Source organism: Nematostella vectensis, chromosome 11, assembly GCF_932526225.1.
Source record: "Nematostella vectensis chromosome 11, jaNemVect1.1, whole genome shotgun sequence".
NCBI classification, from domain to species: Eukaryota; Metazoa; Cnidaria; class Anthozoa; order Actiniaria; family Edwardsiidae; genus Nematostella; species Nematostella vectensis.
This window is the reverse complement of record NC_064044.1, coordinates 8,333,216-8,361,181: the sequence shown is the minus strand read 5'-3', so window position 1 is coordinate 8,361,181 and position 27,966 is coordinate 8,333,216. Positions and strand designations below refer to the sequence as shown.

Here is a 27,966-nt window from a genome sequence, read left to right as displayed (position 1 = left end):
CGATTTGGTGCTGTTCATGATCTTAATTAAAAATATGAATAAATAATAAAATAAGTGCCTCTAAATAGTACACAGACCCCGCGCGGTCGACTCGCCATATTTGTTCATCTGTTTCATGTCGGTTAGGTTGTGTGTGAGGTTGAGTTTTCTTCTGTAATTTTTGTAAAGTTTTGGTTCATTTTCAAAGAAAAACTCGCCTAGAAAACTTTCTATGGTTAGAAAAGGCGTCTAATGCTATTCTCTTTCCTTTAATTTTGGGTTCAACACGAAATTGATCGCCTAATTCGTAGGTAAGTTGCAACGATACGTGTTCTTACTAAGGCTAAGTTCAAATGTCGGATTATCCATAAGCCGTATTCAATGCAAATGCATCCAAATGAATCGAGTCGATTGTTTCATCTTGATTTGCATGCATTTGCATTGAATACGGCTCATGGATAATACGACGTTTGAACTTAGCCTGAGCATGGTCATTACCCATTAAGGTAGTGGTACCTATTATCGGACAGTGCCCTATTATCGGACACTCGAAAAAAATTGTAAATATCTCAAACAATAGGAAAACACGCGGAGGCTCTGGATGGGCGAATAGCTTTTTTCAGTTCCAGAAATACAGATTTTGTATTCTGCAGCTGATTGGTCAACGATGTAACACAAAGCCACATTTGGTCAATATACCCATCTTTGGGGTCAGCTTAAAAAACTAGTTTGTTTTGCAAATGTTGAAAGTTCGGCTGTTCAATCGCATATACCGTAAATGACCTAATAAATGCCCCCTATCTAAAGAAAGCCTCTGATCTAATAAACGCCCCCCCCCCCTAAGCTTACAAAATTGTAGAACGCCCCTCTCTAATAATTGCCCCTCTCCTCCCCCACTCCCTTACCTGCCAGCTTAAAAACAAATGATAGTTTGTAAAGAACGCCCCTTTCTAATAAACACCTCCTATCTAATGAACGCCCCCCTCTGACCATCGAAATATAATAAACGCCCCCATACATTTATTAGGTCATTTACGGTAGTTGGAGTTCAACGCTATTTTCAACAGTCCTTGATTCTCCTTATTGTTTTCTGGCTGTTCTCTGGCTGGCTGGGCAGGAGCTGCAGGGATCTTGCAGTTTGTACCGAAGGTGAAGTTGAAGATCGAGCTAAGCCCGCCAGCATCGGGGCACGAATGGTGACTTTCTGAGGCTTTTCTAACCTATCCCTCTCGATTGCTCACATGTCCTTACGTTTGTTGATTTGGATCTTTATCTATCACTGATTCCTTTACATTCTCTAGTTTTGAAGCTGCCTTTCGCCGGCAGTTTCTTATTGTAAGGTATGCTGTTAAAGAATAATACACAGACATTCTACGAGTTGCTCCTTCTCCATGGGCCATTCAGTGATACTTCTAATCACTTGAGAATGAAAATAACAACAAAACTTTCAAAGCTTACAGCTCTCTTGTTGTGTGACTGGCATCATACTCACAAAACCTGTTTAGGCATGTAATTTCAGACTGAAACTGAAAAAAGCTATTTGCCCGCCCAGAGCCTCGTTGCTTTGCTCGTCACGGCATTTTGGCTGAGTATCACTGAACAAGTCTGGAGGCTCTGGTACCCAGAGTATACAAATATTAGACAGGTAAAATTTAAGTGAAGAAATATTTTTTTTGGATTTAATTCAGACTTTTTACATTTAAAATATCCAATCTTCAATTTTGTTATTTTCCTTTCTGACCATTAAAGGCATAGGCTATCCCAATTAAATGATGGCCAATGTTTTTTTTTTTCTATTTGCTAAAACAGGGCGTTAGGAGAGGGTACTGGAAGCTCATGCCAACCCCCCTCCCATAGCTGTCAACTCAGCTCTTGCTCATTTGTGCCCTTAGACAGTTGCATAGATTGGTAGAAGGCATGTAAAATCAATCTATCGCATACCTCCCCCTTCTCCCTCCCTAGCAAATTCTGGCTTTACCCCTAACAACTCTCATGGTCTTTTTTACATTCAAAGATCCTAATCCATAAATTTAAGACTTGCTTCATTTTTTTTTATCTGGGGGATGTGATGCAAGGGCAGGGAGAAAAGTTTATTTTGATTTGAAGAGATACATTTTGGCTTCTGGAGTCAACATGGATATGTGTTTAGAACATTTTTAACCTTTATTTGTTCTATGGTTTTGTAGCAGAAAATGAGTGAACCAGATTCTACTGAATGGGTTGCATGCAAATGCAAGTCTGGAGAGATACTGTTCTACCACAATCCTAAGACAGGGGAACATCTCTGGCCCATTGATAAACAAGAAAATGTAACCAGCGAGGTAAGAGCAATAATAAAGTGCAAAAGGCAAGTAGTAAACAAATCATCATCATTGTCATCATCATCACAAAAAAGCTAAGAATTAATTTAACAGAAATTCAGATCTTGTAAGCAACAATCTTGGAAATTTAGGAGGGAGGTTGTAACTAAAGCTTTTCATTTACAAATGTGAGCTTCATTGCTAAAAATCATATTTTTATGGTGTATTTCTGGTTTTTTTCTGTTGCTGGACCCTTTTTAAAACATAAATTAGAGAACACACACTAAAATAGAGAATTGTCTTGTGTATTGATAGTCATTAATCTAAGTAATGTTCTTCGAATGTTATGGACATCTTGTCAGTCTCAGATGTCATAATAACAAGGATTGTTATTATGAGTACCATATGTGAGTACCATGTGTTCACCCGATTAGCAAGATGATCATTGATTAATAAATGAATCATTATCATTTATCAGTTGCAATCAGTCATGAATATCACATTTTATATTTGTGTGTAGGCAAGCATATACTGTATTTTGTTAATCATTATGTTTGAATTAACAGGGCCTTGCAATAAACTCCCAAGTTTTCCTTCCTGGTATACAGGCTGATAATGGTCATAATGATTGTTATACATGTATTGATGATGCTGATGATGATAAAGCAGCTAAAAATGCCATGACCACTAACGCAACAACGGCTAAAAAGAGAAAGAAAAGATCCAAGTGGATTGGGAGAAGACAAAAAGTCAAAAGACGTGCCAGAAAAGTCCCTTCTGGCTGTCAAGAAACTTCTAGCAGCATAATTAACGGAAATGATGAAGAATTTGATGATGAAAACATGCACTCAGAAACAATCATCACTGAAAACCAAACAAGCAATGAAAAAACTTTTAGCAGCATAATTAACGGAAATGATGTGGAGCATAATGAAAACATGCACTCAGAAACAATCATCACTGAAAACCAAACAATCAATGAAGAAACTTCTAGCAGCATAATTAACGGAAATGACCAAGAACATAATGAAAGCATGCACTCAGAAATAATTATCAATGAAAGCCAAACAAGCAATGATGACAGCCATGAAAAACGTGAGGTTTCTACCAATAACGACACTGAACTGAAGCAGGGAAATGATTCCTCAGAAAAAATCTGCGCTATTGATGTGGATAAAGTGCCCACTGATGTGCAATCTGACGTGAAAACATATAGATCTACTGCTTGTGAAACCGATATAAACGGAGTTGATTCCATTAACCCTTTGAGCACGTTGCTCAACTGTGCTTTACTTGTATCTACTGAAGTAAATGCAGGAACGGCTGACCCAGGTGATGCAGTCCTTATTGTCAAGGGAGGATTAAAGAACTTGGAAAATATCTTGAGGTCATTGAATTTGCCTAACACTTCTGCTTCTGTTGGCGTATCTCGTAAAGTTAGCAATGAAGTTAGCGTATCTCGTAAAGTTAGTGCAGGGGATCATAGGAAATCTACCGGCAAGAGAAAGAGGCTGGAGCAGATGTACGAGGATGACGACCAGGTGAAGGATGACACCATGTCAATTCTAATAGGCTCCGCTGAGGGTCAAAGTAAGCTTGAAAGCCTTTGTCTCAGCAAGCTTAAGGAAAGAAGTGGTTCAAATGCTGATGGCAAGGATGACAATTCTGGTTCTCTGATCAATTACAACCTGAGGACACCTGAGGAAGTGTGTTATGGTGAGCCGGCTCCTGGTCAGCGGAGTGCTGCTGGTGCTGCTCAAAGTCAGCTCCTTGAAGCCCAAGCCCTAAATAATGATGATACCGCCCAAACAACTGAATCCACGAGGGACATACACAGTGATAATCAAATGGGTAAAGACAAACTAGAAAAAAACAAGGATGATAACTCGGAAACAAGCAATGCGAGGGGGATTATAAATAAAGAAGTGACAAAACAAAAATCGAGTGGAAGGCCTTATTCTAGTCTATTGTATCAGAAAAGAAAAATGCAGACCAAATATTGGTGTTTTGGGACAAAACCGCTTCAAAATTCCTTCTCTCGCGTCAAACGTGAGATGGATGGGAACCCTGGACGAGAAAGGCATCCTAGACGCCAAACTCTCAAGTTTGAATCGTTTGCTCAACTTCTAGGATCTTCAGATGACGAGGAAGGTGAGAGAAGTGAACCTCGCGATAAGATTGACTCATCGAGCAGGTTACAAAGTGGAAGCGAGGCTATGGGTAATGAAGACTGTACTACTAGTCAGGGCCTGTTAGAAGCGTCAGTCAACCACGATCATAGCTATTATTGTGCACCCTCTGGACCCACGTCCCAAACGACTTTTGGGCGTCAAGATGATACAGCTAACGAAGGGCCATACTTTACTAGAACAAGAGCACTAAAGCAGTGCAACATCAAGAATTCTCTCCGAAAACATAAACGAGAAGACGACACAGAAACTAAGCCATTCCAATGTCCACATTGTGACTATGCATTCAGAGACATCTACAAACTGCAAAGGCACCTATCAGTTCACACCACTGAGAGGACGCACAAATGCACTAAGTGTCCAGGGAGTTACAAGAGTCTGGATGCTCTGCAAGGGCATATGCGAAGAATGCACCAGGATCCTTTCGAATGCCCCTGCTGCAATAAGGTGTTCTTGAAGCAAAGACAGTATTCTCACCACCTGCGGACCCACACCGGTGAACAACCATACCGGTGTGATCAGTGTGATAAGAAGTATGACAGGGTAAGGAGCCTGACTCTACACAAGATGAAGCACAGTGGACTAAGACCTCACAAGTGCACTGTGTGTGAACGTGGTTTCTACACTAGCGATTCCCTTGCCAATCACGTGCGCGTCCATACTGGTGAGAAACCCTTTAAGTGTGAATTCCCAGGATGCTCCAGGGCCTTTGGTCGGAGGACGAATATGTGGATTCACAGTAAGACGCATTCCACTGTACGTCCGTTTAAGTGCTGGTGTGGCAAGCGCTTCAAGGCCAAGCAATCTCTTAGGGTACACGAGAAAACGCATTCTGATGCGCGACCGTACGTGTGCGAAAAGTGCGGGAAGAGTTTTAAAAGGAGAAATAGCTTGTACGTGCACTCGTTCACACACGAGGCGGGAAATCACGAGTGCGAGTTCTGCAGCAAAGTGTTTAATCGTGCCGATAAGGTTAAGCAGCACATGAGTAAGGTGCATCGTCGCAAAATTCTCCGTCGCCGGGTAAATAATGAAGCTTAAATGCCAAGACTACTAAAACTATATTAACGGTTAAAAGGCACAAGTGTGTATCAGGTACATTTGTGAGTTAACTGTAAACGTGGATATGTTGTGAATTGCGCGAAAATAAAAAAAGACATCGGGGAAATGGAAAAGCAACCCCTTATAAATGTTTTGGACAAAACTTCGGAATGGAACGCGAAAATTGGTGCGCCACATTCACCTTACAGTATGTGGGATGTGGTCAAACGTGCAAAAATAGGCTGGGACGATATGACTATCGACGGACACGTTCAATTAAGGTTGACTATAAGAAAACGGAAAATGATGAATGCCAAACGCCACTGGTTAGGGAAAAGAAGTCTTGTACGAGGCCCTTGTAATGAATGAAACGCATTTTCAATACACTAAAACATTGTTATTGGCGAAAATTTGTTTCATTTTCCATTTTCTTATAGACAAACTTAATTGAAATAGGTGTATATAGAATGGGAAAACAATAGTGTGTTACATCTGCCATTTGCTCAATCTCTGAAGAAAAAAAACAAATTTCAGACGAGAGTTCACTATGGCATCACGCTAGCACGCTTAAGACTTCTTTGTAGAATTGAGTGGATTGCCCGTAGTGTGAAGCAGACCAAAGAAACTTTATAGTCTTTGGTATGATACTTCTTTGGGGGCACAAGGCGTACAGCGTAAAAACGAAAGCATCGCGAAAATGAGGAACGAGGAAAAGATGGGGGCCAAAAACGATTAAAATATATGGGTAGATTTTCCAGGCTACTCCTCCTTTCTATATTTAATCGTTCTTGGTTACCAAGAATTATACAACGCACTGAATCCAGTGTTTTGTAAGCAAAATATTTTTTTTTACAGGAATTCAAACGTATATTATTTTTTTTTTCATAGCGTGAAATGTTTCTAAAGTATTTCTGTTTCCATTGTTTCTATTAGAAACGTAAATTAAGTTGTTAAATAGCTTTTAATAGTTTGGTTTGGAATTCCACTGTTCCCGCTGTACAGATACTAATGAAGCATAGAGATATGTGAGCGGGTTTCAGGCGAACCGATCTTGGGTACCAGCGAGATCACAACATTTGCCTTGTTATATTCTAAACGTAAAATTTTTCTCAACGCACCGAATTGATGCTTTCAGTGTGCATAGTGGAATCCAAAACTGTTCGCGCATTCTTGATCTCTAGGTTGTCAGGACAACCAGGGCACTGGTCGTACAATACTACACTGTTATCAGCGGAAATCATAAAATAGCGTCCTTTTAGAATGCAACTGCTAACATGTGCTCTATATTTATCGTACTATATTAATATTTATTGTACTGACAATCTAGCTCTAAGGGAGAGATATTTAATAAACACTCCCTAAAGATTATTATAATAAAGTACGCTTTGCAAGTTTTGCATATTGAATTATTATTTATTGTTCAACTTTTGTAAAGTTCTAAGCTTTTTACATTCATAGTATCATATGGAAAAATAAAAAAAAATACCCACCAACAGAGTTTAACCTCGCACCCTCTTGGGCTGCTGAAGAAAATTGTTATGTGAAAAAGAGCATTCCCCTACCTATCTCTTTTGCTGTGTTTTTTTTTTTTTTAACACAGACATACTTCCTTGGGAAACACCCTGAAAATTCAAACGTATAAAAAAAAACTACCTCCCCCCCCCCCCCATCTGTCACTGAGCCAAACCCCTTCTTTATCGAAAGGGGGGCCTCGAGAAATGTTCGAGGTCTAAGGTGGGAGCATCGAAAGCTTATTTTATTTTAAAAGTGGGGGGGGGGGGGCTTATTTCTTTGTGTGTTGTCTCTTCTATATAATTTGACCAAGTGTCAAATCAGACGCTTCTTGGTTTATTAAACGAGTTTTGGTTTGGTTTCTGCTATCTGAGCCTCGGCATGTCCTTAGTATGTTCTTAAAATTTGGTGAAATCTCAGGCTGGACTTTCTTATAAATAAGAAATAAATAAAAAGAGTGTATTTGAAATATAAACAAAACGTTTAAATGCTATAAGCGCGTTATTCTTCTCTTTTCTCGTGCAGCTTTATTTTCTTGCAATGAGAAAATCGACAAGCGTTTTTGCTTCTTCTGCATCATCTGTAGCATCAACCTGGATTGACAACCTGGATTTAGTCGCCTTAACTTTTTCTGAATTACACTCTTTTTTTTATAGGAACCTTTTTTTGTAAGAACGTCCAGGCTGAGAGTTCACCAAATTTTAATGCTAAGAACATGCCGAGGTTGAGATACAGAATTTTTTTTTTCTTTTTTAGTCCTGGTGCGTTTTTAAAATGCAGAATCGAATTGTGTTCATAGTAACAACCTTATTGTTGCTTTTGGTCATTAGTGTAATTCTCTTCCTAATAATTCATTGAGTATTATAATATTCTTATATACACTAAAATTTAAGAACATCATTAAGAACATATTCAGCCTTAAAAATTCCAAAAAATAAGAACGGCCCAGCCTCAATTGAAAATTAGACGTTCTTATAAAAAAAAAAAAGAGTGCAATGTTTCCAGCCAATTTCTTACCCTTCTTACTTTCCTTTGACGTTGCCGTTTCTTCCTTTACTCCTTCTTTCTTCGGTTTTCCGGAGGGGTGGGGGGGGGGGGGTGGGAGGGCATTAATTTCGGTCCTAACTTTTATCAAAATCCTTACGCCTCCCTCCCCCTCGTGATAATGAATGATCCTCCCGTGTAACAGTGTACATCCCCCCACCTGTCCTCCTGTGTACGCGCCTCATGATTAGAGGTTATACGAGAGACTGTGAGACCTGGTCAATTTGAATCACCATGTCACGTAATCACTTAAAACTGCAACTTGGATTACCGCCGCGTATGATAAAGTAAGTCGAGCGTCTCCATCAAGCACGATGGAATCTAGCGATGCCTCACCCTCAAGACCTTGCTTTGCTATTAACCCACTTACATTCAAATACAAAGTTCTCTACTTCTTCAATCTATGTGGCCGAGCCTGTTTCCTTAAATTCCTCCCCGTGTTCTACCGTCAACTAGGAATGAGCTCGTTTCAGACCGGTCTGCTCGTTGCTATACGACTACTCGTGCGATTGCTCAGCGCTCCTGTGTGGGGAGTCCTGGCTGATCGAACAGGAAGGTACAAGGTTGTGTTGATAGTAATTCTGATTGGCTCTACACTGAGTTTTTCATCGTTGGCTGGAGTCTTGGTTGTACATGAAATGGATGTTGATAGCGCTGGGAACTATAGTAATATTACGGCAAATATTAGATGGAACATGGATTTGGGAACGTCTGGATCGATGGAAGAATTTTACAACGCAACGAGCGCGTTTTCAGTGTATAAACATTGGCATTCCAAAAGCGGGATTTTTGGAGGAAATACGATGTTAATGAATAGTCACGCTAAAACTAGCGTGACACCAGAACAAAATACCGGGGAGAACGCAAATGATACCTTACAAGGTGCCAGCTATAAAAGTCACACAACCTCAACACATATGGAGCCCTCGGAGACTAATGAATCTAAGAACAACGGCATTAACCCAAGACTGACCAGCCATCAGATATTTGCTTTATGTCTTATTGCTGTTGTTACAGGGGAGTTCTTTCTTGGTTCCTTCTTCCCATTAATGGACAATGCTTGTATTAATAGTGTCGGTGTTGCTGGGTTTGGAAAACAAAGGATGTTTTCTCCACTAGGGTTTGGCACAGGGGCGTTTATTGCTGGCCTAGCAATGGATCAAACAAGAGGGGTGCACTATTTCTACCACCCCTCCCACACCCCTCATCCTGAACCTCCTAACTTCATGACAGCCATTGTGATGTTCTTTGGCATCAGTGTCATCATGACTGTTTTGATGTGTGGGTTTCAATTCAAAATGGAGAAGAAGTCAAGCATGGTTTGGCAGCCAGTGAAGGCTGTGTTGCGCAAGCCTGCAGTCATCTGTGGACTACTGGTCTGTTTGATTGTCGGCATAGTCAGTAGTGTCATCTTTGCATTCATCTTATGGTTTGCACAAGACTTGCATGGCACCCAGCTATTGCTAGGCCTCACAGAAACAGTCATGTCATTCACCGCTACATTCTTCTACCCACTGGTAACCAAACTCCACAAAAAGATTGGAGTTGGGGGTCTAATGGCCAGTTCCCTACTTGGCCTGGCTGGAGTACTGATAATATTATCCTTTCTCAATAACCCATGGTTGATCCTAATTGCTATGGCACTCTATGGATTTGTCTTTGCAGTTATGAAAACTTCACCAGTGATATTCGCCAAGACCTATTCACCCCCAGAGGCTACGGCCACCATGCAGGGTATCGTATCAGGGGTGCAGTTGGGTCTTGGGATGGCTATGGGTGGGGTGATTGGAGGGATGTTTTATCACCCCTATGGGGCAAGGGTGCTGTTCAGAGGTACAGCTGTGCTTGCAGGAATTGGGTTTATTCCACTGGGGATAATGTATATGTGTAGCAGATCAGATCAGTATACAGTTTTAGTGGATGCTGTCTCACCATTTGTGAATGACCCAAATAATTATGAAAAAATACCTTGAATTCGTGTCTAATTCGTGTCCTAAAAAATACCTTAAATTCGTGTCTAATTTGTGTCCTAATCACAGATCTTCCAGAGTCATTTCCAAATGTTTTTTTTTCTATATTCCATATTAAAAAAAAAGGGCAGGAGAGGTGTGGGAGTAGTGTTTGTCAATTTTGCCTCATTCAAGCATTGCTTTACAGGTTTTTGAAAATCAGATACGTAAGGTATTGGTTCAGGGCACTTGGTCACTTAGTAAATATAGTATACCAAAATAAAACCTTAGAATGACAATGGAGACTGTATATATTTTAAATATTTATTCATAACTTCACACCTCAATCAGCTTGGTTATAGTATATTAATCTCACACTGAAATATTGTTAAACAATGTCTAAATAAAACACCACTAATATACTATTCTATGTATTAATTTATGTACAGATGGCAAAATTAATATTTAGTCAGTGTTTGGTTGATCAGTGAATCTGCATATATATATGAAAAAAACACAAGAGGATGCGTCAAAATTTTCTATAAGATCACCAAAGTTTGTCTTGCCTCAACAATTCAATCACTCACAGATCATCAGTACAAAAACATACCAATAAAAAAGTTTGGTTGGATCCACAGGGTGAACCTCCCCCAATTATTCTTTTCTGTTACTGCTTTGGCAGTGACCCTTGAGTGGGTTGAAAGGTTGCCCAAGATATTATCTATAAGTCAAGAGGTTTGTTTGCTATTATGTATAAATAAAATGTTCTTATAAAGCATAACCCTAGATGAGTTATCACTAGACTGATGCTATAGACAAACACAACAAGGACTATTTTACTGTTCAGCCTTAGCTTAATGCAGAGATAGATGGGTTCTTCTTTAAAGAAAACTCTACACAGTAAAAGGTATTTGCTACTAAGAATAACATAATCTAAAGTTCTGCCACCCAGCACACAGATAGGATACGTATGTATAGTAATCTATCTACATAAATAATGATAAAATAAATTATGGTTAATCTGAACTTGTCCCTTTTATAGCTAACAGGCAAAGTAAAAGCAAGCCAATGAACAGGGACTAGGAGGCCAAGTTTTAGATTCTGTTCTTTTCATGTATGATTCTACACGCAGATGAAATTTAACCAATTGACTTTGTCCATTTGCATGCATGTACATTTGGAATTGCACATGAAAAGGACAGTCTCCAAAGTAGGCCTGGATTGTGGATCACGACCATTCAAATTCAGAGAGGTTTAGCTCAATCTGATTGGTCCTAGCTATGCCTGACCTCATCAATATAACCAATCAGAAATCAAATATCTGCTCAGGACATGTTGCTGCAAAACTACATAAAAGGATGAGAGTCTAAAGGTGCCCTTTAATGCATTTGTTTTGAAACACTCTTCTTAATCCAACCATAAGTATTGAGCTGTAGTCCTCATTGTGAAGGGGTTAAATAGGGCAGCCACATGTTTTGCAGAGACGGACACATGTCCTGAAGAGCAGCATTTGCAACCATGTAATCATAATTTCTCAGTCCAATACTTTCCTTAAATACTACACTGCTATTTACTGTAAGCATTGCACCAATTCTACGGCCCTCTTAGTTCAATCATATTTCACGTTTAGCACTCATTACCTAACAATAGATTTGTGGGAAACAATAAGGATTAACTTTCCAGCATAAAACATGTTTTCCTTAACATCTTAGTTTGGGAAGAATTTAGTGGAGTCTCGTAACAAAAATTGTTGCTTCTGTTGTTGCAATTGTTTGTTCTGTAACCTATATCCCTATGATGTCACGGGCAAGCAACGTTATGACACATTTCTTAAGCAAGAGATGCATTGTACCGAAACAGTTGAAGCATGGCATGATGATGAATCCATGACTAATGAAGTGGCAAATCATTAGGACAAAATACCTCAACACCCCATAAAAAAATAACGAATTAAGCCGAACTTATCAGATTTTGATAAAAGATGAAGCATGTGTAATGTCCACGGCATTGAAACGTTTTTTTTCGTTGCAAAGGATATCGATGGTGAAATAGCATAAAATAATGGGCGGTATATGGTAATTGTGTATGAATTCACCGAGCCCAAAGTCGACTAAGCACCCGGGGGCTATACGGAACAATGACAATCAAAACGCAATGGTAAAAACTTAGAGGGCCATAAAAATGGTAGCATTTGGCTAGATCAGTCTCCTATTTTACTTGCATATATTTCTCATTGTAAAAGAAAAACAAAAAATTACTAGTCTCTAAAAAAATACATATCTCGTCTATACTCAAACGAACGCTTTTAATTGTTATGCAAGCCGTTTACCAGTTCTTGTCCTTTAAGTCATCAACTGAAAACCCAACAAGAAAAACATGTCAATGAAGTGATTTTACTCTACAAAAATAAACACTAACTTTTGACACCGAAAGACAGACATGATTCAAGTCACGTTTACGCGACAACCGAAGCGAAGTCATGTTAACCTTTCACCCCCCCAAAAACGCGAGAAAACTAATAAGAAATATGTACCTGGAAACTCAATTTCGACATAGAGTGGTTGCTTATAGTCAGAAGCTGTTTTTGCTTGCAGAACACCGAACTGGCTTTTTGGAGTAAACAACAAGAAAGCTGCGGACGCCATGTTGAATATCCCGCTTGGTTGCCCCGCTTTGAATTCTTCCTTCTCCAAGCGCTCGTTTTGTAATACAGACGATCCCGTCGCATTATAGTTCTCCTTTCGCATCTGATTCGAGATAATCCGGGCAAACTGTTGACTCCCAATTGGTACAGACCCCATTTCGTAGCTTAGAAACCTCTTGACTGCAAATCGAACCAGTAGACAAACATTACACCTCACGCGAAAAAAACTTGTACACATTTTCACCAGAGACTCCGATCAGATCCCATCTTACCTTCAAAATAATATCTTTGGTTGAATTATGAGGTTGTTTAATCTTGCTTTGATATTTTTGTCCTTATATTATATCTTTTTTTAGTATTTTTAGTTCAATTTCTATAAAATAATATGTAGTTTACTATTTGCAAATTTATAGTTCTTCTGTAGGACGGCTTGAGCTCTTCAAAATACGGACAACAGGTTGGAAATCACTGCAAATTCTAACCACTCTGAAGAAACAGACTTCCACTTGGGTGAAAGTTTCATTTCTTGAAGTGAATCGGGCGTTAAAAGCGAAATTCTTGAGTATCAGCCGTTTTTACTCTTGATTAAACGAAGCGAACTCGAACTACATAAGAATAAGAAGGAACCTCGATTGACGTCAGGGGTCTTTTATATGAACCGCGTGATGCATTGCACTATGGGTAAATCGCCATAAGGAGCAAAACAAACTGAGCGAAACGCGTCCAAAGTCCCAACTGTTTGTCTTCTCAAGTGTCTTTATCAAATGTTTAGCCCCCAAAGAAATCGAAATGGGAGCGCATCATCAAACCTGAAGCATCGAAGAGATTTTTTTAAAGAAAAGAGCATTCACTGAAATAGTCTGTTAGGTTAGGTCCTGTGAAAAAAAAATTGACAAAAAAACGCCTTTTTAATAGAAGCCTTCATAGAAAAAAAAAAAAAGAACGAAAGAAACGATAGGATAGAAAACAGCGTGATCACATCTCAAAAAAAAATTTTTTCAAACAATCGTTCCGAAAGGTGTGTGTGGAGGCGGGGGGGGGGGGGGGGGGGGGGGGGGTTCTTCTCATAGGCACAAATCTTTAGGTCATTACTAACATTTTTCTTTTAAGCGGAATTATTAAAAACAAGAACCCATACAGGACCCGTACATAGTCCAAACAGAGAATTGCAAAGTGTAACTAGGCCATTTTGAAAAAGAGGTCAACTGAGGCTAGCAGGGAAGGAAGTAGACAAGCATGTAAGCCAGCGTAATGGAATTTAGGGAGGGGAATGAGGGGGAATGATGAATAGGAGTTTTTGACAAATATTTTGTCAGAAATTTGCCCCATAAGGATCGCCCTTTTGTACTATCTCTTCGAGAAAGACCTTTAGATTACATTGTCAAGAAGAATGTTGATCAGCTGCTTCTTTGTAATTATTTATATATAAAAATATAATGATCTGTTTGCAAGGAAATTTTTAAATAGACTTCCATGATAAAAGTTTGATAATTTATTAGCCAAATGCTACCATTTTGGTTTCGTTATTGAAAGCTAACAAGCCTAACCAACCCATGTCGTTTTCATTGCAATGTTTGTAGAATATTCAAGACTGCTACCTATATAGTATAATCTATACAATCCCTGCTCTAAATTCTAAATGAGTTTTTCTTCAGGGCTTCTGTTGATGTGGCTATGTGAATGGGCGATCCTGGCTTCTCACGATTTGCTGGGTGTAGGTGGGGTGCAGTTGTAATATGGAAAAATGAGGAATATGGGAAAAGCATAATAATTTATGTATGATTCTCCAATAAGAAACTACCAGCTTTTTTACAATGGCGAGGGTGACCCCACCCTTTGCACCTCCCTCTGTATGTTTTCTAAAATGTAAGTGTCCAAATCCCCTGGCTGTTCTTACCCCTGTATCTACCGAGCTCAGCCTTATTCTCAGACTGCCGACAAAATCCTTGTTTACCAGCTAATGGTCCTGCGTCCTGGTAAATGGTAACCTGGGTTGTACTTCGTAACCTCCAATTTAAAAGGTTTCCACGTCAGTCTGAGTCAGAATCTGATATCTCTACTTGTTCCGTACGGCTTTCTTTCTTCTTCATCATTTCAAAGTAATCTTTGACAAGCATTTTTGGTGGGATGATATCTGGAAAATATATCATAAGTAGTCATGGGAGAGGCTGTTAGGAGAGGGTAGGAGGGCCAGGGGCGGATCAATGGTTTCAAAATAAGGGGTGGATAATGGCAGGATAGGCAGCTTATAACTGACCCAGTGGTTCTTGGTAGGTCACAAGATCTAATAATACTTCACACTGATTGGATGTCACGTCAGCAAAGTCAAACAGGCGAAGGCGCATGGACAGTACCTTGCGTGACTCAGACATTTATTTTCTCAAAACAAAGTGACTTTTCATTCAGTTTTTACTAAAAAAACAGGGTGCACCATATGACCCTTTTCATTTCAAATCAAAGAATATAACAAAAGTGAACATAAAATGAATAAAACCAAAAACTTTTTTAGCTTGCAATAAAATTATTGGGCTAAACAGCCACAATATGTTTGTTTGCACTTCAGTAACCTGAAGGCTTACCAGTATAAAAATATTTAAATAGATTAAGAAATCAGAAAAAATGAGGTTTACCAGAATTAGAATATGTTTTGCAAAACACTAAAACTGGGTCAGGGCAGACCAGCAGAAAAAAGCCCTTACCTGACAGGAACTGCAAGGCATCCTCGTCTTCAACTAGCTGAGCTACAAACATGAAACATGAAGAAAATAAATGAGATATTGTTATAGATTATACTATTATTAGATACAATATAAACATAAACAGTACAGTATATTTTCAGTGTAGAATCATTACCAGCGTAGAATCAGAATCAGTGTAGAATCAGAATTAGTGTAGAATCAGAATAAGGATCATTTTATTTTGCACTATTTTTGCAAGTTCTAAAAAGTTTGATAATGGCAAGAAATGCTATACCCTGAGATATTAATGAACTGAGCTGAAGCCCTAACTTTTTTTTCAAAATGTTTGCAGTGTTCAAGCAGAATCTTATTGGTCAAAGTTGTTCAGCATGGCCTGCTTTCTGTGTCCTCATTGTTACATAAACATCTTATTTTTATCAGCACATGTCAATCTCCTAAGAGGTTATCTCATTTTATCTAACATGTTACTGATAAGGGGTAATTCAATATTGCAATATGCAAATTTACTTTTGGTGCTTTGACAGGAAAAAAGTCTTTTGATTGAAAACAACCTGCACAAAATGAGATATCCTATTGAATTGAGGTTTTAGTTGTGCAAATTTGCAAAATTCTATGTAATTTCTAAGCACTGGCCCTGTTAAGATCACAAAGTCCCATATAAACTCTTTAACTTTAAAACCTTGCAGTGGATCAGTCAAACCGCTTTATTTGCAGATTCAAGTTGTATTTTCTGAGTGAGTCTGAGAGTTTTGTTTTGCAAAAACATGAAAATCAGGCACCAATTTCAAAATTGCACAAATTTTACACTGCAAAATGTAAAAATGGAAAGCAATAATCTTACCTAACGCTTTATAACTCAAATGCTTCTTTGATTCTTCTTTCTTTAAAGCAGCCACAGCTAAATAGTTTACAAACACCTCCTATAGAAAAAAAATAAACTATGAGTGTGATTGGTTCATGATCAATATGATGATTGCACCTAAGGGAGGGGAATAAGGGCTTACAGGCCCATGCCCAAGATTTTTCTTTGAGGGGGATGGGGTGTGATATGCAAAAAAGGGAAACTAATTTTTCCATTGGGGGGGATTGGGAAGGAGGGGTTTCTGATGAAAAAATCTGACCAACCCTGAAAGAACAAAAAGGGATTTTTTTTATACCATTGCATTATTACCATAGGACATTTATTATCAGATTACAAAGAAGTTTGAATGATAGATTCATGACATACCAGAGTGATCTAGAATGCCTTTTTTTATTTAATTCCCTTATGCTTTATAGTTTTGTATACAAATAGCACTTTTACTGCGAAGTGGAAATAGACTTTCTGCCATTGTGTGTGTGTGTGGGGGGGGAGGGGGGTGCTGTACCCCCCTTATACAGGCCTGGCTTAAGTGAGCCCCACTCCCCCCCCCCCCCCCAAATATGGGAGGCATGATTATATTATCATTAGGCTGACTAAAGTTAATTTTGTGGTTCACATCCAGCACGTACGCATCTAATTCCAAAACGCTAACGTTTTATCTTTTCCTTACAGCCCAATTCGTTGTTGTTCAACAGCCACCATTTTTCATTTAGTGCACTGTATCACTGTAACCAATCAATTCCCTTGCTATGTGCAGTCAAATATTTTATGATGCGACAGTGGAAACATAAAAGCCATCAAGTGGTTTATGGGCCCAAATGAGACAAGGGTTAGGGATTTGCAGAGGCAGTAAAAATGAGATGAAGCTTCAAATCTTCAACGTTGTCAATAGCTGGGTACTTTATTGAGAGAACTAAAGGGGAAAGTTCTTCAAACAAGAGTATACACCAATTACCCATCAAAAACTAAAAACTGTGATGAAATTTGGTAAAAATCCATCTCACTATAGGCTGATGATAAAAGATGGTATAACTAAAAAGACTACATGCAAGCTGTTGAAAAACTAGATGGTCTGCGTAGGCGTGGTGTAGACAAAGTATAAATCAACACAAGGTTGAAAAGATATGTTGAACGCCTCTGTGAACCGAGATGTGTGAAACAGAGTAGTTGCATTGAGGTTTCGAACGTTAGCCCTTCATCAGAGCAAAAGAAAGTTTCTTTTGCTCCGACGAAGGGCTAACACTCAAAACGTCAGCGCAACTACTCTGTTCAAAGAGGCGTTTAACATACCTTTTCAACCTTGTGTTGATTTATACCTTAATGATAAAAGATGACTGATGACCTAAAACATGCATCAAAATCTCAAATCCTGCTACTGTGAACCATAGAGCCCATCCCGGCCCTACCAATCAATAAAAATCGATCATTGGAAACTAATAGAATTAATATTAATCGATGTTAATCAGTTGATTATTATTGATTGATATTAGAAATCGATAATAATCGATACACACAGCCCAAGAGTACTCAATCATATTGATCATTATTGGTTTTTATTGATTTCTTATATTTAAAACTGACCTCTCGAAAATTGAGTCTGCAATCACCGTTACCGAGTGAACTGGGAATGATAGGTCTAGCTTCTCATGTGCCAATATAATTGAATACTTAAACCATTAGGTTCAGCACTGCAGAAGCACTACGTATGAACAGGGCTGAATACATAGTATTATACGCACTTCGTACTTATAAATTGTAGGGTTGTACTTATGCTTTCCAATCAGCTAATATAATGGTTGAGTAGTGTTCAGAAATCTCTTATCGAGAATTATATGGGTTGATAAAGAAGTACATAAATGTTGTTGTTATCTTGTATACGGTGAATGTGGTTTGCAAATCGTTAAATTTAGCCCTTTGAAGAAAGGCTTTGTTTACCTTACCTTGTCTGATTTTATTATTTTATTAAAAGAAAAAACATGTTTTTTCTTTTATGTCATTATGTCCATGTCGTGATGTCGGGCTAAACATAGTGCGTGCGCCCATGTCGTTATGTTGTTATGTCACTAGTGTGCACTAGGCATGAGGGGTGATACATTTCGACGGAATGGAAAGAAATCGTTATTTATCAATATAATCGATAATAATCGATAATTTCAATATTTTTCGACATAATCGATTCTCGCACAGTTTCATGTTATGGACTTCTATTGATTTCCAATATTTACCGATTGATTGATATTGAATTTTATCGATTACTATGTATTACAATTAATTATCGGAATTATCGATTAGTAGGGTCAGGAGTCAACTTTCATCTGCCTTTAGATGCAATTGGTAGTCAGAGTATTTTTAGTTACTGGCTCTTAATGGTAACCTAATTACTATGGGAAACGTGGCTACGGCTCTACCCTGGTAATAAGTGCTTAATAAGGCACCTGGACAAATTATATCTAGCGCTTAATGGGCACAATAGAAGTCTAGCATTTTGCCGCCAAATGTGGCGGTATGGAACACAAATGGATATTTGATGAATGGATGGTTATTTCTCGAAACCTTTCAACTAACCGTAGACCTGGCGATCAGGAAAAGTGACTCTTGGCTAATATTTGCTAGATCTGGTGAGCTTTTCATGATGGTTTTGATCTTTGACAAAGGAAGTTGGGTAAGTTTCCCGCTCTCCGGACTTCCATGCTCGTCCGCCATTTTGAATATTCGTCTGAGCCCTTACTCTTCGAGCCAGCGGACATGCATTGAGCAACAGCACAGGAAGTCCGTCAAACGGGGTTATGAAGGGGGGGGGGGGGGGGGGAGGTCCAAATTAAGCAACTACGACGGGCGACGGCAGAGAGAACGTAACCCTCTATAACGTATAGACAAGTGTTTGCTTCATCAATTTGTTGTTGATATGAGAGGAAAATTTGAAGTTTGTTTGGAGCGTTATTCCTAGTAATTTTAGTTCGTTCACACTAGTCTTACATGAGCTAGGTCGAATTTCGACCCCTTTTTACAAAAGACAATTTCATGACATTTCTTAGGGTTGCAGGTCATCTAGCGGGCGTGGAATCGTCTCGTCACTGAATCCGTTGGAGCCTGATGTAACACGCAACACTTTTTAGAGTCTTGAACTCAAGAAGAACGGCCTTCCCGTTAGGATGTCTAAATCCATTCTGGTCGCGAGTCAAACAACAACCAGGTTGATGTCTTAAATAAGGCGATTGTGTATAACAAGTACCTACAATAAACATATCATAGTCGCTTAGGGTTTCAACACTACTCTCAATGACTGGTAGCTGGCTGTTCTTGTCTGTGCTATCGTTCATGATATCGCCACACATTACATCACTTCTCTTCAAGTGAAAGTGCCGACCCCTTTGTTAAATATCTAGCTCTATCTCATCAATGTGGAGAAAAGCGGTTTTAGGGCGATGAGGTTTTTGTCCCCAGTGAGGATCATATCATCCATATCCTCAGGCGTCTAGAGCAACGGGCTTTTGCCGGACATATCAATATTTGGGTGACCTTAAATCTCGCCCGGCCAATCTCTTGGAGGCCTGGGTCCAAGGGCTTTTCAAGACTTGTGTGATAAAGGTTTGACCAAGCGATAAAGTTTTTTTGAAACATTTTTGCCTCGAATCTCAAATTGAAAGGAATCAGCATTTTTCACCATTTTTTCTGGAGATCAGGGAGCGGGAAAACTTTAGCTCTTCTAAAGGCAATGCATACGAAGGACACTATCCGTGGGGAATATGTTTGATATGCGCACTGAGGATGGCGCAGAGAGCAATGGAATAACAACACTGAAATACTGGGATGATAAGTCTTTCGTCCCCTTGGTGCATGTTTGCCTTGACGGGAAAAACGCGAGCTGCTCTTCCCAGCACGGGACTTCAAGCTATAAACAGAAAAACAAAACATCTATTCTGTGCTTAGTCTCTGCGATCCTTCGCACAGAAAATGTTTCTATTGTATATTCTACATAAACAGCACACAAGGTGTGAGGAGTGACGCGTACCAGTTTATTGGAGACGAAATTACAAGTATAGATGTAATGTAAAATATACAAACATGTTCATGTATCAACTAGTAGAAGACTGGGGAAAAAACAACCCCGGAAAAAACGACACGTTATGCAAACTAGTAAGGTCAAGTGAAAGACGAATGTAATTAGCTAAATATATAGGCATGAGAGAACCTCTAGGGAACGCGCAAGGCGCGAATTCCGAATGCCCAACATAAACACATTAGTTTATGGTCTTTAAACAATTAAGAGTCTTCCTAGCCCCCTCTCCACCCAACCCATTTAACCTGCGTAGCGTAAAAACCACAAAAACAGGGATAAAGGTAGGCTTGGTTTCCAGCCGTGGTTACGTCGCGCTGCTCCACGGGAACCACCACGGCTGGAAACCGAGCCTAGAATACAGGATAATAGAACAGCACTCGAAAGAGACAACCTCCACTCCAAATTTCTTCCTTTTCTTTTTAGCATTCCCTTAGCTTTTGCTATCCACGCTACTCAAGTTGCCATTTCATTATAAAAAAAACAAGGTCTATACTAATATATTGTTCAGTAGGGTGATTCAATTTTGAATCCTACAAGAGAAAGCGAAAAAATTTCCACTTGCTTAACCTATTAATTTATATTGCGTCATCTTGAACCATACCATTCGTCTGGTATGATTCTCTGTGGTTTTCTTTCCCTGTGCTGTTTCCCTTTTGGAAATGCTGTGGCGTATGAACTCCTCTTGGTGGTGGAAGGCGTGCCATTTACTCCACAGGCGCGGCCCTTACTGGAGTACTCATCTGTATGATTGTTTCGATGCTTACCTTTTTTGGTCGATCCTAGAGTTGAACGATATGATTAAACTACCTTCTCTTAAAATAACTTAACTAATCCATCTTGTTTGCAGTCTTGTTTTGTTGTTCCGACTTGTTCTGCTTTGTCTGCACGTTGAGCTTATTACTCCCCTTCTTGTTCATCGGTAATACTTGCGGCAAGTTCAGAAGCTGTCTTATGATGAGTGGCTCTCTTCCGCCTGATGGCCGATTTCATCAGGTTTTGCGTCTGATGACTCTGCCACGGGTAGTGCTTAGGAGGTACGACGTCTTGTTCGACTTTCGCTTCCGTCTTGAAGTTAGGATGGATTCCTTTCCTATAACCGATAATTCTGGTTCGTTTTTTTTTCTGACACTCTTTTGTGTCTTTTCATGATTTGCGTTGATATGTTTTCGGTATTTGTTTTTTGCGCTTCTCCTTCTTCGTCTGTGCTTGAGCGCATTTATGAAGGTGCTGCTGGTTTTCTTTGCTAGTGTCCCCATCTTTAGTAGACATCGGAGGTGTGCGATCCGAGGGAAGCTTCCGATCAACGCCTTCATTTGGTGTTTGCACAACACCTGCATCAGTTGCTAGGTTGGCATGGTTGTCATTCTTTGATACCCGATCATCTTCGCCTCCAATCTCCAGACGACTCTTCGTCCTTTTTTGAGATACTTGTTAGACAGGATTCCACAGCCTTTATGTAACTCTGATATCGACTCAGGCAACTAGTTCAGGGCCCGTCCGTTTCAAGAGTAGTAACACCGTCAGTTCTACCTTCGGTTGACGTCTCTGACATTTAGCAGTGAGGCTCTTCTACACAACATTCATGCTGCTTTAGCTCAGTGTCTTCGCCTTGACTTTCCTCTCCCAGCGAAGCTGACTTAGACTCAGACACTGGATCAGGGACTGGTGTAATCGTTAAACTTCCTGCAAAGTCTGTAACCAGAGTAGTAACAATGTCTGTGTTACCTTTGGGTAACATCTCTGTCATTGGGCCTTGAGGCTCTTCTAAACAACGTTCGTGTTGCTTGAGATCTATATCTTCACCTTGAGATGTTCCTCTTCCAGCAAAGATGACTGAATCAGGGACTGGAGTACTCGGTAAACATGTGTCAACTCCTGCAAGATTTGTTGCCAGAGTTGCATCGAGGCAATGCGATCTCTTTTCCACCACTCACTGATGGCTCATCCTGTGACGGCTGGATGACAGACGATGGAAGCTCTGCCATGTGCTCTGGCACGGCTGCACAGTAGTGGATTAGATGAGTTTTCCGTGTTCCACGAATGCCAGGAAAATGGGCCTTTGTAAGACCCGAAGGTAATTCGATTACCACCTGTCACACCGCCAAGAACATTTCTTCGGTTGATATGATGCAAGCTTGGTCTTGTTTAGTCTCCTCGTCCTGAGCTTCTTCCTTCCCGCTACTAAATCCAGTCTCTGATACAGAACAGACTGATGTATCCATGAAACCCATGCCAAATCCCTCAAGGTCTAGTTAGAGTGTAAACTCTCCAGTTTGTTAGCTGTAAGATGTTCAGATATCTCTGCCACCATCCAGTCATGCTCATCATGTGACAACAGACCACATGTCAGCCCTTCTATCTTCTGTCAGCCATGACTGACGGAAAATGGAAACGCTGACACGCGGTCTGGTTCTATTGCGCAGTAATCCATCAGATGAACCTTGACGTGACGTCGAATGGTTGCGTGTCTACCCTTTATGGTAACCAACACATGTTATTTAGCTGATATGATGACAGAGGTTCCATTTGCTCAAGCTTTAAACTGAGGAGTCTCATCAGCGTAGTCAGAGACTCGGCGAGTGAGGGATGGAGTGTGACCTGACGCCCCTGACGCGATGCACAAGCTGCTAGGCTCTCGAGGCTTTGTGTGTCCCATGATGCACGCAGATCGAAAGGGCGGAGCTCCTTGAGTCCTGTAGAGGATAAAATCACCATCGATTTTACAGTCGAGGACGGCTGGAGGTTTACCTCGGTGGTTACGAGAGCATCACTCTCATAGAGTCTGTCGACTACGGTGGCCCACAAGGGCACGGCAAATTTTTTTCTTCACGGCAAAACTTTATTATCTCACGGAAAACTTTATTATTTCACGGCAAAAATTTATTTCTTCACTGCAAAAAAACTTTATTTCTTCGCGGCAAAACTTTATTATCTCAGGGCAAAACTTTATTACCTCACGGCAAAACTTTATTATCTTACGGAAATTTTTTTTTTCACGGCAATTTTTTTTTCTTCACAGCAAAACTTATTTCTTCCCGGCAAAAGTTTTTCTTCACGGCAATTCTTTTCCTCCACGGCAATATTTGTTTTTTGCGCTACGCCTTCTTCGTCTGTGCTTGAGCGCATTTATGAAGGTGCCGCTGGTTTTCTTTGCTAGTGTCCCCATCTTTAGTAGACATCGGAGGTGTGCGATCCGAGGGAAGCTTCCGATCAACGCCTTTATTTGGTGTATGCACAACACCTGCATCAGTTGCTAGGTTGGCATGGTTGTCATTCTTTGATACCCGATTATCTTCGCCTCCAAGCTCAAGACGACTCTTCGTCCCTTTTTGAGATACTTGTTAGACAGGATTCCACAGCCTTTATGTAACTCTGATATCGACTCAGGCAACTAGTTCAGGGCCCGTCCGTTTCAAGAGTAGTAACACCGTCAGTTCTATTTTCGGTTGACGTCTCTGACATTTAGCAGTGAGGCTCCTCTACACAACATTCATGCTGCTTTAGCTCAGTGTTTTCGCCTTGACTTTCCTCTCCCAGCGAAGCTGACTTAGACTGAGACACTGGATCAGGGACTGGTGTAACCGTTAAACCTCCTGCAAAGTTTGTAACCAGAGTAGGAACAACGTCTGTGTTACCTTTGGGTAACATCTCTGTCATTGGGCCTTGGGGCTCTTCTAAGCAACGTTCCTGTTGCTTGAGATCAATATCTTCACCTTGAGATGTTCCTCTTCCAGCGAAGATAACTGAATCAGGGACTGGAGTACTCGGTAAACATGTGTCAACTCCTGCAAGATTTGTTGCCAGAGTTGCATCGAGGCAATGCGATCTCTTTTCCACCACCCACTGATGGCTCATCCTGTGACGGCTGGATGACAGACGATGGAAGCTCTGCCATGTGCTCTGGCACGGCTGCACAGTAGTCGATTTGATGAGTTTTCCGTGTTCCACGAATGCCAGGAAAATGGGCCTTTGTAAGACCCGAAGGTAATTCGATTACCACCTGTCACACCTCCTAGAACATTACTTCGGTTGATATGATGCAAGCTTGGTCTTGTTTCGTCTCCTCGTCCTGAGCTTCTTCCTTCCCGCTACTAAATCCAGTCTCTGATACAGAACAGACTGATGTATCCATGAAACCCATGCCAAATCCCTCAAGGTCTAGTAAGAGTGGAAACACTCCAGTTTGTTAGCTGTAAGGTGCTCAGATATCTCTGCCACCATCCACTCATGCTCATCATGTGACATCAGACCACATGTCAGCGCTTCTATCTTCTGTCAGCCATGACTGACGGAAAATTGAAACGCTGACATGCGGTCTGGTTCTATTACGCAGTAATCCATCAGATGAACCTTGACGTGACGTCGAGTGGTTGCGTGTCTACCCTTATTACCTTCTTATTTCTTCCCGGCAAAATGTTTTCTTCACGGCAATTTTTTTTCTCCACGGCAATATTTGTTTTTTGCGCTACGCCTTCTTCGTCTGTGCTATGAGCGCATTTATGAAGGTGCTGCTGGTTTTCTTTGCTAGTGTCCCCATCTTTAGTAGACATCGGAGGTGTGCGATCCGAGGGAAGCTTCCGATCAACGCCTTTATTTGGTGTATGCACAACACCTGCATCAGTTGCTAGGTTGGCATGGTTGTCATTCTTTGATACCCGATCATCTTCGCCTCCAATCTCCAGACGACTCTTCGTCCCTTTTTGAGATACTTGTTAGACAGGATTCCACAGCCTTTATGTAACTCTGATATCGACTCAGGCAACTAGTTCAGGGCCCGTCCGTTTCAAGAGTAGTAACACCGTCAGTTCTACCTTCGGTTGACGTCTCTGACATTTAGCAGTGAGGCTCTTCTACACAACATTCATGCTGCTTTAGCTCAGTGTCTTCGCCTTGACTTTCCTCTCCCAGCGAAGCTGACTTAGACTCAGACACTGGATCAGGGACTGGTGTAATCGTTAAACTTCCTGCAAAGTCTGTAACCAGAGTAGTAACAATGTCTGTGTTACCTTTGGGTAACATCTCTGTCATTGGGCCTTGAGGCTCTTCTAAACAACGTTCGTGTTGCTTGAGATCTATATCTTCACCTTGAGATGTTCCTCTTCCAGCAAAGATGACTGAATCAGGGACTGGAGTACTCGGTAAACATGTGTCAACTCCTGCAAGATTTGTTGCTTCAGTTGCATCGAGGCAATGCGATCTCTTTTCCACCACTCACTGATGGCTCATCCTGTGACGGCTGGATGACAGACGATGGAAGCTCTGCCATGTGCTCTGGCACGGCTGCCCAGTAGTCGATTAGATGAGTTTTCCGTGTTCCACGAATGCCAGGAAAATGGGCCTTTGTAAGACCCGAAGGTAATTCGATTACCACCTGTCACACCGCCAAGAACATTTTTTCGGTTGATATGATGCAAGCTTGGTCTTGTTTCGTCTCCTCGTCCTGAGCTTCTTCCTTCCCGCTACTATATCCAGTCTCTGATACAGAACAGACTGATGTATCCATGAAACCCATGCCAAATCCCTCAAGGTCTAGTTAGAGTGGAAACACTCCAGTTTTTTTAGCTGTAAGGTGCTCAGATATCTCTGCCACCATCCACTCATGCTCATCATGTGACATCAGACCACATGTCAGCGCTTCTATCTTCTGTCAGCCATGACTGACGGAAAATTGAAACGCTGACACGCGGTCTGGTTCTATTGCGCAGTAATCCATCAGATGAACCTTGACGTGACGTCGAATAGTTGCGTGTCTACCCTTTATGGTAACCAACACAGGTTGCTTAGCTGATATGATGACAGAGGTTCCATTTGCTCAAGCTCTAAACTGAGGAGTCTCATCAGCGTAGTCAAAGACTCGGCGAGTGAGGGACGGAGTGTGACTTGACGTCCCTGATGCGATGCACAAGCTGCTAGGCTCTCGAGGCTTTGTGTGTCCCATGATGAACGCAGATCAAAAGGGCGGAGCTCCTTGAGTCCTGTAGAGGATAAAATCACCATCGATTTTACAGTCGAGGACGGCTGGAGGTTCACCTCGGTGGTTACGAGAGCATCACTCTCATAGAGTCTGTCGACTACGGTGGCCCACAAGGGCACGGCAAATTTTTTTCTTCACGGCAAAACTTTATTATCTCACGGCAAAACTTTATTATTTCACGGCAAAACTTTATTTCTTCACTGCAAAAAAACTTTATTTCTTCGCGGCAAAACTTTATTATCTCAGGGCAAAACTTTATTACCTCACGGCAAAACTTTATTATCTTACGGAAAAATTTTTTCTTCATGGCAGTTTTTTTTTTCTTCACAGCAAAACTTATTTCTTGCCTGCAAAAATTTCTCTTCACGGCAATTTTTTTTCTCCACGGAAAAATTTTTTCTTCACGGCAAAATATTTTCTTCACGGCGGGGGTTGGATTAGTGGAAAATGAGGATCGGCCCGGGAATCTGGATTAGGACTCGAGGATTCCGACTCGCGGGGATCTTTTTTGTTACTCTATTTATTTGCATGCATTTGCATTGAATACGGCTCATGGATAATACGGCGTTTGAACTTAGCTTTAGAAAATTATTGAACAAGGTATAAACAATAATGCCATCAATAAAATGTGCTGCGCCTTTGCAAAGAAAAACACCCAATTACATTGTTATTCAACTGTTATCAAGTTTTTAACATCAATCACTATGTTATAAACTGGACATAATATTTGGTAATATTTCTGGTATCTGGTAATATTTGTTTTGGATGTTCATTTCTAGAAATACTATATACATCGCGCAACAGCTACTGCTCACTGATAGGACAAATTTTTGATAAAATCCATGAATCAACGCTCCGGTAATAAGGCTGTGGAGTTTTAAAATACGAAAAAAAGATCCCCGTGGTTCGGAATCCTCGAGTCCTAGTCCATCCTCATTTTCCACTTATCCAACCTCCACCGTGAAGAGAATATTTTGCCGTGAAGAAAAGATTTTTCCGTGGAGAAAAAATTTTGCCGTGAAGAAAAAACTTTGCCGTAAAGAAAAATTTTTGCCGTGAAGAAAAAAAATTGCCGTGAAGAAAAAATTTGACCGTGAAGAAATAAGTTTTGCCGTGAGATAATAAACTTTTGCCGTGAGATAATAAAATTCTGCCGTGAGGTAATAAAGTTTTGCCGTGGAGAAAAATTTTTTGCCGTGCCCTTGTGGGCCACCGTAGTCGACCCAATAGAGGTACAAGCACCAGTCTCCTCTTACATCTGGTGCACTTTGTAAATCTGGCAAGGCGGCTTCCCTGAAAGAGAGAAGAGTAATAAGCGCAAATGTGAATACGTGTCAAAACGTTTTTTTTTTCGTGGCATCGTTTGTTTGTTGTATGAATAAGAAATCGTTTTGTTTAGCGCACCTAATCCGAAGACTGAAGGTGATTGATTTCTTGGCATCATCAGTCGTGGCTCGATGAAGATCTTAAGCAGGTTCCGGGGGTGGAGCTCTGGGTACACTTGCTTGTAGTTGGGGAGCAGCTCCCAAGATCGGGCTATAGATTTGAGAAAGACAGTTAAGCATCATTACTATGTGATGGAATAAAGAAAGGACAAGAATTGCAAGCAAAGCATATCCGTTAGGAAACATTACAATAATTTATACAAAGCAACGACACTGAAATCGCGCTCTTTGATTGGTCAAGGGTCCATGTGTTATTACAAGACCCACG

General features: G+C 40.5%; 3 protein-coding genes and 1 long non-coding RNA gene across 5 annotated transcripts; 2 read left to right on the top strand and 2 right to left on the bottom strand.

Annotated features, from left to right (window-relative positions):
* The first annotated feature begins 105 nt into the window (after positions 1-105).
* On the top strand, positions 106-6,908 carry LOC116602023 (zinc finger protein 37). Of its 2 annotated transcripts, none has more exons than XM_048734482.1 (4): positions 106-290; positions 2,166-2,300; positions 2,846-3,121; positions 3,218-6,908. In XM_048734482.1, exons 2-4 carry the CDS (start codon positions 2,172-2,174, stop codon positions 5,507-5,509), a joined length of 2,697 nt encoding a protein of 898 aa, XP_048590439.1. In that variant the 5' UTR covers positions 106-290; positions 2,166-2,171; the 3' UTR covers positions 5,510-6,908. The 2 variants fall into 2 exon arrangements, with proteins under 2 accessions (XP_048590439.1, XP_048590440.1); XM_048734483.1 differs by lacking the exon at positions 106-290 and adding an exon at positions 1,369-1,624.
* A 1,338-nt stretch (positions 6,909-8,246) lies between these two features.
* Positions 8,247-12,519, top strand: LOC5518357 (major facilitator superfamily domain-containing protein 6). The gene has a single exon (XM_001638271.3). The coding sequence runs from the start codon at positions 8,380-8,382 to the stop codon at positions 10,036-10,038; it is 1,659 nt and encodes a 552-aa protein (XP_001638321.2). The 5' UTR covers positions 8,247-8,379; the 3' UTR covers positions 10,039-12,519.
* A 1,616-nt stretch (positions 12,520-14,135) lies between these two features.
* Positions 14,136-18,944, bottom strand: LOC5518369 (chromatin accessibility complex protein 1). Its single transcript, XM_032363059.2, has 4 exons — positions 18,785-18,944; positions 16,199-16,277; positions 15,358-15,399; positions 14,136-14,792 (listed from the first exon to the last, which is right to left on the bottom strand). The coding sequence occupies exons 1-4, from the start codon at positions 18,920-18,922 to the stop codon at positions 14,689-14,691; spliced, it is 363 nt and encodes a 120-aa protein (XP_032218950.2). The 5' UTR covers positions 18,923-18,944; the 3' UTR covers positions 14,136-14,688.
* A 7,192-nt stretch (positions 18,945-26,136) lies between these two features.
* On the bottom strand, positions 26,137-27,842 carry LOC125573901. The gene is made up of 3 exons (XR_007314255.1): positions 27,658-27,842; positions 27,510-27,546; positions 26,137-26,254 (listed from the first exon to the last, which is right to left on the bottom strand). It is a non-coding gene; the product is annotated as an uncharacterized LOC125573901 (long non-coding RNA).
* Between the last annotated feature and the right edge of the window lie 124 nt (positions 27,843-27,966).